This window comes from Oryzias latipes, chromosome 20 (genome assembly GCF_002234675.1).
Source record: "Oryzias latipes chromosome 20, ASM223467v1".
Classification (NCBI taxonomy): domain Eukaryota; kingdom Metazoa; phylum Chordata; class Actinopteri; order Beloniformes; family Adrianichthyidae; genus Oryzias; species Oryzias latipes.
This window is the reverse complement of record NC_019878.2, coordinates 3102859-3122532: the sequence shown is the minus strand read 5'-3', so window position 1 is coordinate 3122532 and position 19674 is coordinate 3102859. Positions and strand designations below refer to the sequence as shown.

The 19674-nt window shown below is 43.1% G+C and overlaps 1 protein-coding gene across 17 annotated transcripts in view; it reads right to left on the bottom strand.

Moving 5' to 3' along the window:
* Positions 1-19674, bottom strand: part of LOC101166259 (TRAF2 and NCK-interacting protein kinase) — a 72657-nt gene that overhangs the window by 26500 nt on the left and 26483 nt on the right. For 9 of the 17 annotated variants that reach the window (XM_023949994.1, XM_023949995.1, XM_023949996.1 and 6 more), the window contains exons 3-15: positions 12824-12880; positions 12607-12732; positions 11467-11577; positions 9543-9633; positions 9343-9473; positions 6700-6754; positions 6164-6242; positions 5881-6056; positions 5738-5804; positions 5424-5622; positions 5138-5254; positions 3714-3863; positions 1669-1866 (exon numbers count right to left, since the gene is read on the bottom strand). In XM_023949994.1, coding sequence (XP_023805762.1) covers positions 1669-1866; positions 3714-3863; positions 5138-5254; positions 5424-5622; positions 5738-5804; positions 5881-6056; positions 6164-6242; positions 6700-6754; positions 9343-9473; positions 9543-9633; positions 11467-11577; positions 12607-12732; positions 12824-12880 — 1557 coding nt within the window. The remainder of the gene's footprint in view (positions 1-1668; positions 1867-3713; positions 3864-5137; positions 5255-5423; positions 5623-5737; positions 5805-5880; positions 6057-6163; positions 6243-6699; positions 6755-9342; positions 9474-9542; positions 9634-11466; positions 11578-12606; positions 12733-12823; positions 12881-19674) is intronic. The other 8 variants (XM_023949998.1, XM_023950005.1, XM_023950008.1 and 5 more) reach the window with 2 other exon arrangements.

Here is a 19674-nt window from a genome sequence, read left to right as displayed (position 1 = left end):
GCAGGGCGGGTGTTTACAAGACAACACGTCAACAACTGTTCACAGCAAAAACCTCTGAGCCGGCATTTCTGGAAGCTGAAGAAAAGCCAGAACTGCTGTCAGAGCAAAAACGGACGAAGGATGAACCTGCAGACATTAACAACACCTGCTTCTGAAAAAGATATGGAGCCTCAGAACCAAAAAAACACCAGCAGAACCTCCAGAGCCGAACCTTTTATCACCGTCAGCAGCTTCCTCAGTCAGCTTTATCTATAGACAGTATCGATTTCTGAACTTTTTGAGGAGTAAACTAAACTAAAAAACTAAAAAAAGAAAAGCCATCAGCTTGGAAGAGGACGTGCAGAACTGAACATGATCTGTATTTGATGAATTTGTCTTTGAGAAGGTCGGCTGCAGACGTTGAGTCGGAGCGGGGATTCTTTTCAGAGAAAGCCTTCTCTTTGAAAAAGAAGAAAATTTGCTGTTTTATCATTTTGTTACAAACTTTCTGCATTTATTTTTATGTTTAAATAAAAAATGCAACATAAAAAATTGTTTTATTTTCAGGAAAAACTATTACTTTCGTTTTAGATCAATGTGGCTGCTGGTCACATCGTTTCTTTTGTTTTCTTTTATTTTGTTATTACTAATCTTAACTTCCATTTTTTCCCTAAAGAGCTTTGAGTTTGAATTTGAATTCCTCCTCAATACAGACCTTAGAAAACACCTTTTTCAGTTAGAACGATCGCTCAGACCAAACACTGTCTGTCAATCAATTCCTTTGAATACATTCTAATTGTGTAAATGTTACATTCAGTGTTTTTGTTTCCCCGTCTTTATCAACAGATCATTAGGTCTTCTATCAAAGTGACTGAGTGTCACAAGGACGTGGGAGGGGTCATTCTGTGACGCAGGTGTACGTTCAATGGTTAGACTGACGATGCTTATGCTTGTGGAATGTATGTTATGATTGGGCTACCCAGAATGCCTAGAGGGGGCCAACAGACAGAGGGGTTGATGGAAAGTTGTGTATATTTTTAAGCAAACTGCAATTATTCATTAGTGTTTATAAAATCCACATAAAGTGAAAGCTGCTCTTCTGGCTCTGCAAGAACAGAACTAAAATAAAAGCTTTGGGCCAAGCTTGCTGTTAAAAAAAATGTTTTTAGGGAGAAGATTCAGCCTTAAAGTTTTACACAGAACAGCTGCTGAAGCCTTTGGATTCAGACCGAGTTTTCTGCTCAAAGATCACATGATGAGTCGGTCTCAAAGCGAGGCAGCAGGCTGAGGGTTTATGAAGCCTGAAAGAAGCTGGTCTGCTGACAGACCCATTTCAGATTGTTGCTCTGTTGATTCATCTGTAGAAGGAGAAACATTCATTTCATGCTTCATTACTGTGGCTTGTGCAGGAGCAGCTCTGATGATACCTGCAGGGCAGAAATATCCACAAACACCATGGAAATGCTCCAGCTGCAGCTGTTAATGTTCGTAAAGTGAAAATGTCTTCACGTAGAGTTTTCCTTCTGAGTTAGCTAAAAAGAAACGAAAACTTGAAGCAGCCAAACCTTTTTTCTCAATGTAGGATACTAAAATGGCTGTAGTGATGGACGCCTGTGCATCAGTGTGGCTCCTCACAGTCGTCAGAAAGCCTGCAGGCAGGTCTGTGAGTCTCGGCACGTGTAGGTTTACCTCTTTGGCCCAAGTGGGCTTGTCGTTGTTGCTTGGCGCCTGGTCTTTGTAGTGGTACAGCTGCTTCTTGTCCTGCGGCGGGCGCGGCGGCTCCTGCTGCTGCTGCTGCAGAGACACGAGGTACGCCCGCTCCTGCTGCAGCTGCCTCTGCAGCCGCTCGGCCTGGCGCTGCTCCTCGATCTGCTTCCTCTTGTACTCCTGTCGGACAGAGACCAGAGGAGAGACTGAGGAGGAACAACGAGGAGATCTGATCCACAACCTCAATCCCAAACTTATAAAACAAGATGCAGTTGTCTACTCACAACAGAGCACAGATTACATTGAGGTTTCCACTGGTAAATGTTTGTTTTTCGTCAGCTAAATGAGTTCATCTAAAATGTGATGCTGCAGCAGATTTGAATATTTGGAGCAGAGGCAACAAACTGCTGAACAACTGGAAGTTTTTAGAAGAATTCATCTGGGAGAACATCCATTAACGAATGAGGTTAATCGGTATCAGGACAGGTGTGTGACGTGATTAGTTAAGGAGGTTTTCTAGAGCAGATGTTCTCCAATCTCTGAAAGAGAGCAAGACAGTTCCTCAATGTAAAACTTTTTTGTAGATCTTTTCAACTATAAAGAAAAAAGCAACAGGAGGTTAACAGAATCTGGAGAAATCTCTGTGCATCAACAAGAACACCAAACAGCTTCATCAATGCCTTCATGTCATTTTCTTTAAGTATCAGAGACATAACACATTGTCCAGGAATATTCCAGAGTCCTCCTCATCTGCAGATAAAATGAAGCCATATCTGATCACGGTCCAGAAGAACTGTGGTGTTCTGTGGACCCAGACTGCTTTAATAGTGGACAGAGAGTCCAGATGTGATGTTCTTGTTTGTGATCATGGACGTGTCCTCCAGGCTAAAGAGGACGGAGATGTTCCAGTGTTCAGTCTGAAGATGGTGCTTGGGGGGTTACAAAAATGCATACAATATGTGACAGCTTTGCAGAAGAAAATGAAAAGAAGTTACACCATGGCAACCGTTTACAACGTTTTTCAGAGTTGTAGCAGCTTCACATTTCAAAGGAGCTCATTTAGTGGAAAAAAGTCTCAACGTCATCATGTTGGACATTTGGCTTGTGTAGTTACAAAACCATTGGCATCCATCCGTCTATCCATTGATGCATCTATCCATCCATTGATCCATTGATCTATCCTTCCACCCATCCTTTCATCCATCCATTGATCCATCCACCCATCCATCCATTAATCTATCCATCCATCCATTAATCTATCCATCCATCAATCCATCCATTGATCCATCCATCCATCCATCAATCCCTCCATTCATATATCCATTGATCCATCCAACCATTGATCCATTGATCAATCATTCCATCCATCCATCCATCCATTAATCTATCCATCCATCCGTCCATCAATCCATCCATTGATCCATCCATTAATCTATCCATCCAAGCATCCATTAATCTATCCATCCATCCATCCATTAGTATATCCATCCATCAATCCATCCTTCAATCCATCCTTTCATCCATCCACAATCCCTCCATTCATCTATCCATTGATCCATCCAACCATTGATCCATTGATCAATCATTCCATCCATCCATCCATCCATCCATCCATCCAACCAACCTTCCATCCATCCATTGATCCCTCCCTCCATCCATCCATCAAATCATTCATACTTCCATCCCTCCATGCATCCTGCCATTGATCCATTCAACCATTGAACCATCCATCCTTGATGTTCTGCTCATCTTCAGTCCGTTGGAGGTTTCTTCAGGACAGCTGAGAGTTTCAAACCCAACTGACTTTGCCTCTCTGTGATCTGACAGAAGACTAACCAATCAGAACTAATCAGGAAGTAATTAGTAAACATTCAGCTACTTGATTTCAGCTCAGCGCAGCATTGATGAACCTGAGGAATGAGGCTTTTCTCTGTTGAGGATGACTCAAACATCACCTGCTGCTTTAAAAAATAACTTGCTTGGGATTCAGAAACATTCACATAGCCCCAAACACTTAAAAGACTTACAACTAGCTGGATCAGACTGTGGTTGTTGTTTGTCTGCACTTGTGTGTCGCCGTGTTGCGTTACCAGCAGTAAAGCCTGCTCCTGCAGGAGCTGCTGCTGCAGGATCTCCAGCTGCCTCTGCTCCTCTTCCAGCTGTCTACGGATGTACTCCTAACCAATCAGCACCCAGGCCAGCGTCAGGCGCAGCCAATTAGAACGCGACCAGACGGAGCGGAAGCAAATCAGAGCCCAGGCAACCAGTGACATCAGCAGAGCAGGAAATACAGAGAGGGAAGAGAAAGAGGAGGAGGACAGACAAAAGTAGATTTACTGAGGAGGTGTGAGATTAGTGATTTCCTCAGAAACAGACGGGGAAACTGAAATGAAAGAAGCAGCAGGGGGCCGTAAGAACAGAACAGAAAGGCATGCTTGTTATGGGGGGGAGGGGGGATGATCAAGATCAGCATGAATTTAGCTGAGAGACAGCAAGACGCATCTCTGAGAGGAAGAGCCCTCAGAAACCATCAGAACAAAATATCAGAAAAGATACTTTGTTCTGTTAAAAAAACCTTATCTTAAAGACCCACTCCTAGAAAATTGTGTTTTCAACATGTTTTTGTAGTACTTTCTTGTGATATAGTACATATAAAAGGAAAATTAAGCTTCAAATTGCATTTCTGATTAATTCTTTATTCAAATTGTTATGAATCACGAGCAGACGAAAAAAATGTTAGTTGAAAAAGCTTGTAGAGGTGACATAGAAGCTACAACTGCGAGCCACAAGCTCCCTGCTCTGCTCCATTCTGATGCATCCACTTGCAGACAAATAAGTCGTGTCCGAATCCCTTCACAACTCACTGTATGGTGCGTTTGCCATTTTGTAGCGGTGTCCAAATCAACAATTCCAAAATCAAGTGCCCAAGAAATTTCCCAGAAGTCTCTGCGAAAAAACAGTCTGCATCGATGCTCACCGGTTTGGCGAATATAGACCACAATGCATTGCGTCGGAACATTTTTTTTAATCAAAAAAATGTATTTAAAAGTGTTTTTTTTAATAAACCATCAACATTTTTATCTTCAGAAGACAGTGGACTCATAAATGATCGTCGCAAAACGCTGATATTAATTATATTTTAAGTTCGTGAAATCGATGATGTCATATCCGCCGTTTGAAAAAAAAAAAGGAGTGAGAATGACGTCTGAATTGCTTTTAAAGTTCAGGGCACTACATAGTCCTGCACTATATAGTTTTTTAGTTGTTAGGGGTTAGGGTGGGAATTCAGACATAGCTATAGATCCGTGTAGATCTGGAATCTGGATCTTAACTGTACGGCTGGATGGCTCCTGATGGAGAAGAATATCTACTCAATTCAAGTTTTTGTGATCCTTCATGAAACGCTTCAAGTTCCGCCCCCGTGTTAGCTGTCTGTCAGGTGATTCCTCACCTGTTCTCGTTCTGCGTGCCTCCTCTCCTCCTCCCGCCGGAGTTGCTCCATCTCCTCGTACCGTCTCCTCTGCTCGCGTTCTTGCTGCTTTCTGACATCCCGCTCCCGACGCTGTTGCTGAGGAGGAAAACAGTTCTGCATTTTATGCAATCACGAAAAGTAAAAGAGGAAAACACAACAGCCGAAGATTCTTTAGTCAAAATAAAATACAAACACATGAATTAATAAAATGTAGGAATTAAAATAAACTGGCACGATAAATATTTTCCACATAAAATAAAGTTACCTCTTCCAGCCGCCGCCGCTGCTCCTTCTGCTCCTCGATGCGTTTCTGCCTCTCTGCCAGTAGTTGGCGCATGTGCTCCTCGTTCTGCTGCTGCTCCAGCTGCTGGCGCCGGATCATCTCTGACCGCTCCTTATTGGCCAGCTGGAGGCGCAGGAAGTCCCTCCTTAGCGTGGACTCTCCAGGGATGTTGATGATGGAGCTGAAGGACAGCCAATCAGAGAAGAGTTAGCGGTACCCTCGCACCTGTTGGTCCCACTCGGGTTCTGTTTAGCTCTGGCCTCGGCAGAACCACACAGAACCTGCAGTACACTCACCTGGGCTCTCCCACGTCCCTCTCCTCATCCTCTTCCTCACTCCCACTGTACTCATACTCCGTCTCATCTGGGGAGACACAAGCTCCAGATCACGCAAATGGACCTAACAGCGGTGGGGGGGGTTCAGCGGGGACCAGCCTTACCCCTCTCCCCCCTCCTCTTCTTGGTGCGGTCGATGTGGTCCTTCAGCTGGATGCGGACCTGCCGTTCGTTGGGAAGGTCTCTGATGAAGGGGTGTTTGAGGAGCTGCTCGGTGCTCGGCCGCTGGCTGTGGCTCTTCAGTAGGCAGCTCTCGATGAAGGACTGGAACTTTTTGGACCTGGAGACACACGTGCATGAGTGAAGGGCAACGAGAGGACACACCTGACCCCTCCCCTCACTGAACCGGCACTGCAGCTTCATGAAGGTCCCAGATGTTTGACTCACCACTTCTTTGATTTGAGTCGGGGGGCTGGATTCCGGGGGATGAGGAAGAGCGCTCTCATAGGATGCATGTCACACAGAGCTGAGGAGGAAGAAGAGCAGTGAGCAGAGGAAGAAGAGGAGGCCAGACACAGAAAAAATATTAAAAGAACAGGAAAGGAAATTTAAAAAAGGTTTTAAAGAAAATATGAAAGAAATGGAGAAGGAAGAAAAGAAATGAGACAAAATTTACCGAAAAGGTTCCATGAAAAAAATAGAAAGGAATGAAGAAAAAAACTAGATAAGAGATCAAAATAAAACGATAAATATGTCATCAGTTGAGGGAATAGGAACTTAATCCAACTAGTTTTGGAAAGATAGGTAAAGAGGGAAAGAGAGCGAAAACAAACAGATCCAGCAAAAGAAAGAGGAAAGTTTAACAGCAAGAGGTTAAAGAACGGATGTGGAACTGAGGATCAGGAGGAAATAAAACAACAGAACAGGAAGACGATGTAAAAAGGAGGGAAAGATGGCGGAGAAGCTGATTTGGTGACACTTACGCGGCGCTCCCTCTGCCATCTCGATGGCGGTGATCCCCAGCGACCACAGATCACTCTGCGGAGACAAACAGAGCGTTCATGTCCTCCGAATGAGGTGCTGACTAAACACTTCACCTTTCTGCTTCACCGCTTATTACCCATCAGCCCCAACTGCCACAGAAGCCCACCTTCAGTCTAACATTTCTTGCGCTTCATCAAGAATTTTGATTTTTCAGGCTAACAACCTGCTGTGAGATGAGCAGAGACTTTCTTAAAAGGTAAAGCCTTGGAGGGGGAGTTAATGATGTGGGGGGGTGCATCCTCCACCAGCTGGCTGTGGCTGGGGGGGGGGGTGTTACTGCAGATCTGCTGCTTTCTTGAAGGACATCTTTCATTTCTGCTTTTGCAGTCGAGTGAGCAGAGATGATCCTTCTCCACAGAAACACAGTTTGCTAAAGGTCGTGTGTTGAACAGCCGGGTGACTCTGTGACAGATGACATGTTCAACTCTGAGACCTCTGAGAGGAAACAGGTGAGCAAAAACAGAGGTTCTTCTGATGTTAGACCGCCTCTGAAGCCAGGAGGCTTCATGCCCTCAGAGGTTAACATCCATCTAACACAACATTAATGACAGTCCTTTTGTCCACATTACCCCGTGATAAAAGGATGTCAGAGGTAGTATTAACACAAAAGTTAACGTATAGTATAAAGTGGATGAATCAACCAGCTGAAGCAGTTGTCAGCTTCAAAGGAACCAAATGAACCACAGTGAATTAGCAGTTTCATATGAAACCAATCCAAACATCTGACAATAAGAGTTTTAAATTAGTGGACAGGCTAATAATCGATATTTGGAGCCAATGTTCATTTGCAGTAAAAGTGGAAATAATAACATCAACATTTAGAATACTATATACACCAATAATTAACTTTGTTTATTTAAAAAACAGGTGAATAAAAAAAAGCAAATAAATAGCTCCTAGACGTCAAGGACGTTACAGGCTCAACAGCAGCTTTATTAGTTTTTTTTAAGTTACATATAAAGTTCCCTAAAAGTTTTCACAGTAAATAAAGTAGAAGATTAACATAAATTAAATTATTTTTTAGGAAATTTGAAACAAAAACAAAAAGTGCAGAGAGTACTTTGGACTGTAGCATGTCTTATATGGTCAAATAATATGCATGTAAATGGATGGATAGATGGATAGATGGATAGATAGATAGATAGATAGATAGATAGATAGATAGATAGATAGATAGATAGATAGATAGATAGATAGATAGATAGATAGATAGATAGATAGATAGATAGATAGATAGATAGATAGATAGATAGATAGATAGATAGATGGATGGATGGATGGATGGATGGATGGATGGATGGATGGATGGATGGATGGATGGATGGATGGATGGATGGATGGATGGATGGATGGATGGATGGATGGATGGATGGATGGATGGATGGATGGATGGATAGATAGATAGATAGATAGATAGATAGATAGATAGATAGATAGATAGATAGATAGATAGATAGATAGATAGATAGCTGCCTGATGTTTTATTAAGTAAATTAAAAATGTGAAATCGTGAGTAGTCCCAGTTAAACTTTCAACTACCCAACTAAGACAAAACTAGAAAAATAAAACACAGACAATATTTTCAATAATTAAGTGGGTCATGTGACCAAAACCCCATTGAGATTGGCTGCACAGGACACTGTGGGATGCCACAAAAAAAAACTGGAAATAAACGTGGCTAAAGAGTGTATGCATGGAGTTAACTGTCGGCAACACGACTGGGGAAAGGGGGGAAACGGGTGAGGAAAAATAGTGTGTAGGTGTGTCTAGATGTGTGTGTGTGTGTCTGTGTGTGTGTGTGTGTGTGTGTGGGTGTGTGTGGGTGTGTGTGTGTGTGTGTGTGTGAGACGCCTGTGTGCGTCCAGTCCCGCGCTGTCACACCAGATTTTGGTCTGGTGGGGGTGGGGACAGTTATACCCGCTCACAGAGTAGATGTGCTATTCTTCTTTTCCCCATACAGGGAGGACATTTATTCATTTTTTAACGCACAATAAACCGCGTAAGACATTTGCGTTAAGGCGTTAAAAGTGACAGCCCTAGTTTCTAGCAGTGTGACATGCAGAGGCCTGAATGCGTGGTTTGCATAACTATTCAGATGGTGCAGGACAATGCTGGAGACCGAACGGCCTGGCTGTACCTGAGTCCAAACCACCAGTTCAGTATCGGCCCGTCGGATTAAAAAAAGCTGATCCTCGCATACTTTAAAATAACAAATATCGGTCCAATATGAGTGTAACCTGCTCCAAACCAGACTCCAGCTCTTAAACTGTTCTGTGTCAGTTTAACCTTCCTGTGAACTCTTCCTTCTAACTTCAGAATGACCTAAACTGTCTCCAAACGGCCTGAAGCCACTCAGATCCAGATCCAACCTGCTCTGAACTCCTCCCACATTATTCTGAAGGCGCTTTAAACCAGCCGAAACCAGAATCCTTCCACGTTCTGAAGCTAAATCAAAACTTTCAAAACGTTTAAAAACAGAGTGTAGAAAAGAGGGAAACATGTTGATCTGAACTGGAAAACCGTTTAAACTTCACATCTTTGTTGTCTCACTGCTGTTCCTCTCAGAACTGGACGCGCTTCACCTTAAAGTCATACGTGGCATCGGGGTTCTCATCACAGGCGATGACCTCAGGGGCCATCCAATATGGCGTCCCTATGAATGTGTTCCTCCTCCCGACAGTGCGGTCCAGCTGTGCACTCACACCAAAGTCCACTAAAAAGGACACACAGCATCAGTGTTTGTTGGTGGTTTGTGCTGGTGGGACAGTGTGCTTCTTCTCACCCAGTTTGACCTCAGCATTCTCTGTCAGCAGAACATTCTGACCCTTGATGTCTCGGTGGATGACCTTGTGCTGGTGAAGGTGGGTCAGGCCCTGAGAAAAAAAAACATGGTGTTTTTATCAAGTGTTTGATGAAGGCATTGTTTGATGTTTCTGTTAGCATACAGGTACGTTTACCTCAAAACGTCTTCATAGCCTACATGAAAATAGCATGGAGCTAATTGGACGTTTTCTTCCAAATTCCAACAATTAATCCAGAATTCGTGCTTCATATCATCAAGAGGTCTGCCTTCACTAAGCCAGGCAGGCTAGTACATTTGAGTTTAGTGGACCAGCCCACAATTGAAAAAGTGCATTTAGTCACAAAACCGGCTAAATTGTTCCAGATAAAAACGTGTTCATGACACAGAGGGCGTCTTCCAGAGTCACTGCCAGTAAAACCACCTCACTAGATGGTTTTTCAGTGGCGATGGTGATGGTGGCCATTGACACTCACCCACTTTGCCTGATTGACACAAATGTCTCGTTTCCACTGAGCGGTACGGTACGGTCTAGTTTGGTATTTCACATTTTTCCATTATAAAATGGACCCATTAAACCGGACTGAACTGTACCGTTTTTGGGCCCCTGTTGGTTGTAGTTCCATAGAAAAATAGAACGGACCGTTAGGGCGGAGCTACTGTTGAAACCCCTCAATTGGCTGAAGCTCATTACGACCAAAGAAAGTGCCTGCATTCCTCTTCGCTGTCACAATCTTCTCCCAAACAATATTAAATGCTTTGTGTCTACGAAAAGCCAAGAAAAAAAGAGGATGACCTCTATTGTTGTTGTTAGCTTCACCTTGCATGCTCCGTGAAAAAATGCCCATTAATAAAAAGATCCCCTAGTTTGATTCTTGCTTTTCCCTCTCTTGAATTAATGTGGGTCACAGAGACACGGATGTAGCGGCAGAAAGCGGCTTTAGCGGCAGGACGGAGAGCGTACCGGGACGTAAATGAACTCAGACAATGGAGACGTGATTACCGATGCTTTTGTAGAGCTTTTTAAAATAAATAAATCCAATCTCTAAACATCCTCCGTGTCTTCCATGCATTGTAATGAGATACACACACAGAAATGTGAAGGTATCTGCTGTAAATCCAAATATTGCTCAGATCTGCGTTTATGAATGACCTGTAAAGACGTGCTTCACCGCTCATTTTCCTTTGCCTCCCCCTTTTGGACTCTGCCCACCCTCATGGCTGCACCCATTCTTTATAACCCCGCCCACATTTGCTGGAAAGGTACATGATTGGCTAGAATTGTACAGCAAACCTGAATAGAAAACAAGTGATTGACATGTCCGAAAAAAGCACTGAAATCCGTGTTTTTATACAGCCCCGGTAGCGACTCGGCACTGAGTTTCAGCACCCATCCCCATGTGAGGATGGTTGGGGTTTGGACAATGATCCTGCTTTTATAACACTGCATGCTATTTATACACAGCCCACTGTGTTTCCTGACTGGCTGTAGACTACAGCTATGTCAATCAGTCTCCTTCATGCCGTGTCTCCTGAACAGTACAGAATGAGTTTAGCTTTAAAAGATTGTTTTCATTCTATAATACTGGACTGATTTGTTTTCTATGAAGGTTTGATCTTTGGGAGTCTGAACACATAGAAAAGTGTGAAAATGTTCATGTCTGTCTGAGAAAAGTGTATAACGTGTGTAGTGAGGAGTTTTGTAGCCTTAAAATATCTGTAATTAGTGTCAAAATAAAGATTCCTACTTGCTGATTTTGACAAGTCTGGGTTATTTGATGAATCCAACTGCAGTCTTTATGGCAGCCGTTTTCAATTTTTGGAGAGCTAACTAAAGAACTGTATCTTAATAAATAGGGTGTTCCTAAGGAAATGTATTTGGGGTTCTGTAGTTTTATTTTCTCACCCTCAGGATCTCTCTGCAGATGTAGGCGATCCACTCCTCCTTCAGGGAGTTTCCTTTCGTGTTCTTGATCAGATCTGTGACCGAGCCGGCTCCACAGAACTCCATCACCAGCTACACAACCACAAAACAATCACTGTGGTTCACAGAGAGGCAAAGCCACCTTAAGGCCGCGTCACATAGCCACTACAAACATTTGTTTAGCATTTTCCACGTGTGAGATTTGAGTCTTTCTTGATACATGCGTAATTCCTAAGTGTTTTTTGCATTCGTCGATGTGCGCAGATGTCCATCGAGGGTTTCGACCGACGGGTCTTTATGTAAATTTGTTGTTCAGCTTTTCAAAATTTTTGGTCAATTAAGAATTACACAGTTTACGGATATTTTACAAAGTTTACTCTTATTCATCCAGGTAGATTTTATCATAGTAGTAGGGTTAAAGGTTGTCAACTGGACTTGGTTTTTAAAGTTGAAGACGTTTCACCTCTTATCCAAAGAGGGACGTCATCATTGACAAAGCCCTTTGGATAAGAGGTGAAACATCTTCAACTTGAAGAACGAAGTCCAGATGACAACCTTTAAACCTACAGCTATGAAGCCATTTTTACGTAAATCTTGTGCAATTGTGTAAGATTTTTGCCAGATGCATACACAAATTTGTGTCTTTCCACGACTGTTCTACATATTTCTAACAGACTTTTCAGGCACGTACCACCGATGTATAACTTTTATATTGCGTATACGGTACACATATCATGTTAAAATTATGTAATTGACACACGAATCACTAAGGAATTGCATATAAACAGAGTAATAATCACACAGAGTTTATGTTCTACGTTGATTTGCTTGTTTTTTTATGTAGTTTATTCCTACTTCTGTGATTTTAATCTGGTTTATTCGTGATACATCTGTGCATATTTCCCGTAAAGACCACAACTTTTTTCGCTTTTGCCACGTATATTCACGTCTGACCAATTTTTATCCGTGAAATATGCGCAAAATGTAGGTAGTGGCTGAGTGACACGGCCTTTAACTGATGCATCTTTTTGCTGTTAATCACAGAGAATATTTCCTTCTCATGTTCGGGCCTGATGGGATTATAGATCACTAAACGCATCCGTAGCTTGTAAACTCTCATACCCATAGCTGGTCATCCATGCCAGGAGGGTTTTTCTTGATAAATGCTCCATAATAGGTTGCAATGTTCCTGTGGTGACTGTACTTTTTTAGCATGTTGATCTCAGCTTTAATCTCCTCCTCCTCATCCTAAAGCACACAAACACAGAGAGATTAGCACTTTCTTCCTCCGCTGGGATTCGGACTGCTGCAGAGTTGGAGGACCGCTGGCAAGACTTACTCCTGTGACGTCCATGACCTTAATGGCAGCGAGCTGGCCTGTTTTGACATGGCGACCCTGGAAGACAGACAAACAAGCGTTAAACTGATACTGATCCACACCAGCTACTGTCAGCCGAATCTCTAATTCACACTTGATCTAAGGACGCTTCCAGTTTTTCAGGGCTTTTGACAAATGCAATTTTGTTCTAGCCAAATGACGATGTTTTATTTGGTGTTATGCTTGTTTGAAAATAGGTTTGTAAAACAATCGTTCCTTTAATGTTTAAGTAGTAATTCACTGAGTTCACATTCATGGTTGCACCCTTCACATAATAATATCTCATTTCTGCAAAACAAATGTTTTAATGTCATGATCACAGAAACAAAGAAGCACCTTTTAAATTCTGGTTTCTCGACTGAACCAAAAAAAACAGAACATAAAAAAACATTTATGTCAATAACTTAACCAGGGGTCACCAACCCTGTGCCCGCGGGCACCCATATGCCCCCAGGCACCCCTTGTGGCACCCACAGGGAATGCTCCAAAAATAGCACTGCTTATATGGCAAATTAATATATTGGGGTGATCTGGGGGTTAGCCCCGCCTTCAGTTTATAAGACTCATGGGAAGTGGGGAATCTCGGGTGTGTTAAATCGCTCACCATAAGTGAGGGAGCTGTGAGCAGAAGTGAGGTCAATGCTGTTTGGCTAGTGGTGGGTGTGCTCAAAATAAACGGACAGATATTATTGTCCGCTAACATATGTGAGTGTCGTTTTCAACCATACTTGCCTGGTTAGTAGGGGGTGGTGATTCAGTGCTTGCTTTTAGTAATTGTGGCACTTTAGTTCTGCTATCGTGAAATATATGGCAGAGTATGGAACGGCCTGTAACTTGGGAATCGGCGCTCCCGCCTTTGAGAAAGAGGCGTGTGTGTGTGTGTGTGTGTGTGAGAGGAGGAGAAGGGGAGGGGTAGTTGCGAGGAAAAACAGCGCACGGAGACCATTGCGCAACACCTGGATCATCGGGTGGCTTAAATTACTCAGCTCATTCTAATGACGTCATTCTTCCCTAACTATTGCTGACATTTTTAATACTTGTCTGAATTTTCCATATACATTTATTTTTACGGTTGTTTAGTTGGTGATAGTAACGTATAAATAAAAACAGCAGGTGATGCAGGCTGGAAAACAGCTGCACTTTTTCAGACCATAAATAAACAATAAATCATTTGTTTATGAAAGTATTGAGGATTTTGGAGGATTTTTAATGTAGGTGTTGCAAAGAATTATGAAAATGCAAAATATTTTCAGAGTAATCCCAGTGATGAGTTCTGTAATTTCGTTTTTTATGTTTTATGAGACCTAAACATGATTTTCACAATAACAGGTTTTTAAAAAATCAAATCCCTCTGATATGTTTCACAAAGACACAAAGGACCAAAGACACACACACAGGAAACAAAGACTCACACAGGACAAAAGACACACACAGGACCAGAGACACACACAGGACATCACACACAGGACCAGAGACACACACAGGACATCACACACAGGACCAGAGACACACACAGGACACCACACACAGGACCAAAGACTCACACAGGACCAAAGACACACACAGGACATCACACACAGGACCAGAGACACACACAGGACCAAAGACACACACAAGACATCACACACAGGACCAAAGACACACACAGGGCCAAAGACACACACAGGACTAGAGACACACACAGGACATCACACACAGGACTAAAGAAGCACACAGGACCAGAGACGCACACAGGACCAAAGACACACACAGGACCAGAGACACACACAGGATATCACACACAGGACCAAAGACACACACAGGACCAAAGACACACACAGGACATCACACACAGGACCAGAGACACTAACAGTACATCACACACAGGACCAGAGACAAACACAGGACCAAAGACACACACAGGACCAAAGACACACACAGGACATCATACACAGGACCAGAGACACCCACAGGACATCACACACAGGACCAAAGACACACACAGGACCAGAGACACACACAGGACCAAAGACACACACAGGACATCACACACATGACCAAAGACACACACAGGACATCAAATACAGGACCAGAGACACACACAGGACACCACACACAGGACCAAAGACACACACAGGACCAGAGACACACACAGGACCAAAGACACACACAAGACATCACACACAGGACCAAAGACACACACAGGGCCAAAGACACACACAGGACTAGAGACACACACAGGACATCACACACAGGACTAAAGAAGCACACAGGACCAGAGACGCACACAGGACCAAAGACACACACAGGACCAGAGACACACACAGGACCAGAGACGCACACAGGACCAAAGACACACACAGGACCAAAGACACACACAGGACCAAAGACACACACAGGACCAAAGACACACACAGGACCAGAGACACACACAGGACCAGAGACGCACACAGGACCAAAGACACACACAGGACCAAAGACACACACAGGACCAAAGACACACACAGGACCAAAGACACACACAGGACATCACACACAGGACCAGAGACACTAACAGTACATCACACACAGGACCAGAGACAAACACAGGACCAAAGACACACACAGGACATCATACACAGGACCAGAGACACCCACAAGACATCACACACAGGACCAAAGACACCCACAGGACCAGAGACACACACAGGACCAAAGACACACACAGGACATCACACACATGACCAAAGACACACACAGGACATCAAATACAGGACCAGAGACACACACAGGACATAACACACAGGACCAAAGACACACACAGGACCAGAGACACACACAGGACCAGAGACACACACAGGACCAGAGACGCACACAGGACCAGAGACACACACAGGACCAGAGACGCACACAGTACCACCCCCACACACAGGACCAGAGACACACACAGGACCAGAGACGCACACAGGACCAAAGACACACACAGGACCAAAGACACACACAGGACATCACACACAGGACCAGAGACACACACAGGACATCACACACAGGACCAGAGACAAACACAGGACCAAAGACACACACAGGACATCACACACAGGACCAAGGACACACACAGGACCAGAGACACACACAGGACCAAAGACACACACAGGACATCACACACATGACCACAGGACCAAAGACATCACACACAGGACCAGAGACACACACAGGACATCAAATACAGGACCAGAGACACAAACAGGACATCACACATAGGACCAGAGACACACACAGGACCAGAGACACATACAGGACCAGAGACACACACAGGACCAGAGACGCACACAGGACCAGAGACACACACAGGACCAGAGACACACACAGGACCAGAGACGCACACAGGACCAAAGACACACACAGGACCAAACCATTTCATGGCTTTGTTTGTTCATATTTGCATAATTTTGACAGAATACATTTATTATTCTGGATTAATATTCCTGTCTGTTTTTATTCATATCTATGTTTAAAAAATTTAAAGTTAAGTTTAAGTTTTAAAGGTTTAAAAGTTTAGCTTTAGTGTGTTCAATAAATGTTTATCTTGTTCGGCAGGCAACCTAAAGTGTGTTTTGGATTTAGGCCCCCTCTGCAACTGAGTTTGACCCCCTATAATACGAGTCTAGAAAATTCATGCATTTTTTTGTGTAATAAAAATAGGGCACACAAAGGGATGTCGTCAAATTGTGTGTGTGTGTGGGGGGGGCTAGGAAGTTTTTAGCAAACAGGTCCTGTGGCGCCCTTCATACCACTTAGTGCCCATGAAATAACCCTCAGTCTCAAAAAGGTTGGTGACCCCGTGTTAGACATTAACTTATTTCAAATTGGACGACAGCTTTATAAAGGCTGAATGTGCTCTCTGTAGATGAAAGATCTTCTCTGTATGTAGTCTCTACTGCGCTGTTGTTGGGCTGCAGTCTGTGGTTCTGTTCAGTTCTACTGTAAAGCTGCAGTCTGTGGTTCTGGTTCGTTCTGTTGTAAAGCAGCAGTCTGGTTCTGTAAAGCCGGGTTTATGGACAGAACAAACAGAACAGCAGAGCATCTGCCTATTTTTAGTTTCAGAGACTGTTACTCATGGCACATCAATCATAAATAAACATGTTTTAAATCTGATAACGCTTAAATCAGTGTTTTTCAACCTTTTTTGAGCCAAGGCACACTTTATCCTTGACAAAAATCCTGCGGCACACCAGCATCCAAAAATTAAAAAAGGAGAAACTCTATAGTCTGTATTGATGTACAGTCCCTCCACAATGTTTTTTTCTAAAAGTTGTGATTAAAGTTAAATGAGTTTTCAGTTTGACATAAATAATTTGAAATTTTACCCTGTTTCCCTTCAGGTTATTAACATGCAATTTTATGTGACCTCACAAAAAAAACAAGTACGTTCTTTCTAAGTAGTGATTTATTTTTTTATATTTATTTCAATTTTGGTGCAAAAGCAACTGTAATTTTAGAACAATATGATCACAGACTCATTGTAGTGCAGAGACGCTGTCACTTTAACCCAATGCATCATGGGAGATGTAGTGTGAAAACTCCTGCAAAAGGGCAGAAAGACTTGCTTCTCTGAGCTTCATGGTTTTGTTCACTTGTTCCACGGTCTGATACCAGATTCTGTGGAAAGCTACACCGCTAAAGACGAGCTTTAGCTGGTATTTTTGTTAGAACTGAGCGACTTTATGAGCAGAATCGGAACAAGGAAGTGAAGACTTTAACCACTTCTGATTGGTCAGACTGATGACATGTGATTAAGCCTCCAAGAATGATTGGTGGAGACAGTTAAAGGGGCGGGACTTTTTCAAAAACAGCTGAAGCTGCAGCTAAATCGCGGTACCGTCATTCTTATTAAAGTGTCTTTAATAGAATCAAGTAAACACAAAGAAAAAAGTATTTTATAATCTTTCATATTCCTGACTTCTCAGTGTTTTATCAGGGCCTGTTTGGATGAACACAGAGCTGATATCCTGGAGATGAAAATGTTTTTCGATCACTGAAAATGGGTAATTTCCCACAGCACACCTGACCATATCTTGCGGCACGGCACACTGGTTGAAAAACACTGACTTAAACGACTGAATTATTACATGTTTTTTTGGCTAAGATTTTTTCGATTTTGCTTTTTTGTCATGAGTTTCTCCGAACTCACTACCCTGAGTCCTGCAGCAGCATCAAATCACAGTGAGCCACGTCACAGAGTAAAACTTTCTCAGTTTTAGCTGTGAGAGAAATCATTCAAAGGATTTAATCTGACATGGTAATCTCATTCTGAAAATGATTTGATACTAAAATCTGGAGGGCAAACTGAACTGAAGTCAGCATCACAGCAGCTGTTAGCCATAGAAAGTGGAATTTCATTCACCTCAACGCACAACCACACACATCATTTTTTCCTGGTAACCTAGCAACAAGGCTGGCATTGAGGGCAGGGGGGGGGGTTGCTGGAGCAGGGGAAGTGATGGCAGTCAGTGTTTGTGTGCGCATGAGTGTGCAGTGGAGGCCATGATTTTCACACACTGGGTCACACGCAGACGGTGTCTTGGTTACTCAGCGTTGCATCAGACGCAGAATGTATCTGACAGGACCAAATCACCTCCCGGTTCTCTAAGTCTCTTGATGTCTTTTCACATCTCCAGGCCTGTTTCTTGTGTCTTTGTGTCTCTCATCCTTTGTTTCTGCTTCCTTTGAGTGCTGCCATTGTTTAATCATTTAGTCTTTTGTATAATTAAGATAACAGAGTATTTCAGGGCTTTGGAGCAAACGATAGAAATATCAGAAAACAGATCAGAAACTGGACTTTTTGATATTCTGCTATGGTAAGAGCCAGTGTTTTGGGGTTTACTTGGGATCCCACTTTTGTAGTCAACAGCTGAATAAACAGCTGTAAGGCAAAAAAGATTGATCGTCTCTGTCCTGCTTTGTCTGCTTTAACCTCTAACTGCAAAGGAACAACAAATCTAAGTTACTTTTTCTTTGTTCTGGGTGAATTTGTTGCAGCATTTCAGTGCTTTTATTTCATCAACATTGGACGACAGCAAAAAAAAATACTGATCCCCTTTCCTCTCATGTGTAAAGCAAGCTAATTTTCCAAGAAAATGAGTCCAATCTGCCTTGTGTCAGTGGCGATCTTTGTGCAATGACTCCATTCCACAGTTTCAAAATTACGTTTGTCAGGTACGCCTCTAAGAAAATCCCAAGTTAAGAAGTTGGAGATCACATATTAGTTTCAACAGAAGCAAAGCTGAGGCTACAGCCATCAGTGTTGACAGGTGGGGGTTCTGGAAGGTGTAGGAAGTTTGAAAGTGACGTATAATCGACCCCCATTGCCTTTCCATGCGCAATTTGCATATATGTGGTTTTTAGAAGAATGTAAAGAGGCTCATAGATGGTGTGCTTAGAACAGTGTTGTATTCATGGAACCACTTAAGTCTAATAATTGGGATAAACCTGAAAAGCAAAGTAAGGCTGCATGGTGGCGTAGTGGTTAACACTCTTGCCTCACAGTAAGAAGGCCATGGGTCAAGTCTCTCTTGTGTGCACGATTGTCTCCTTGTGCGATCCAACAGTCCAAAACCACAATACCCAGGTTAATTGGTGTCTCTAAATTGTCCCTAGATGTGCATGTAAATGTTTGTTTGTGAGTGCATGGCCCTGAAACAAACTGGCAACCTGTTCAGGGTGCATCCCACCTTCACCCAACAGCAACAGGGATAGGCTCCAGCAGCCCTGTGGCCACAGAAGGGATCCAGTAGATCCTGAAGATGGGTGGATGGATGTGGAAAGCAGCAACTCTCAATGACAGTTTTGACAAA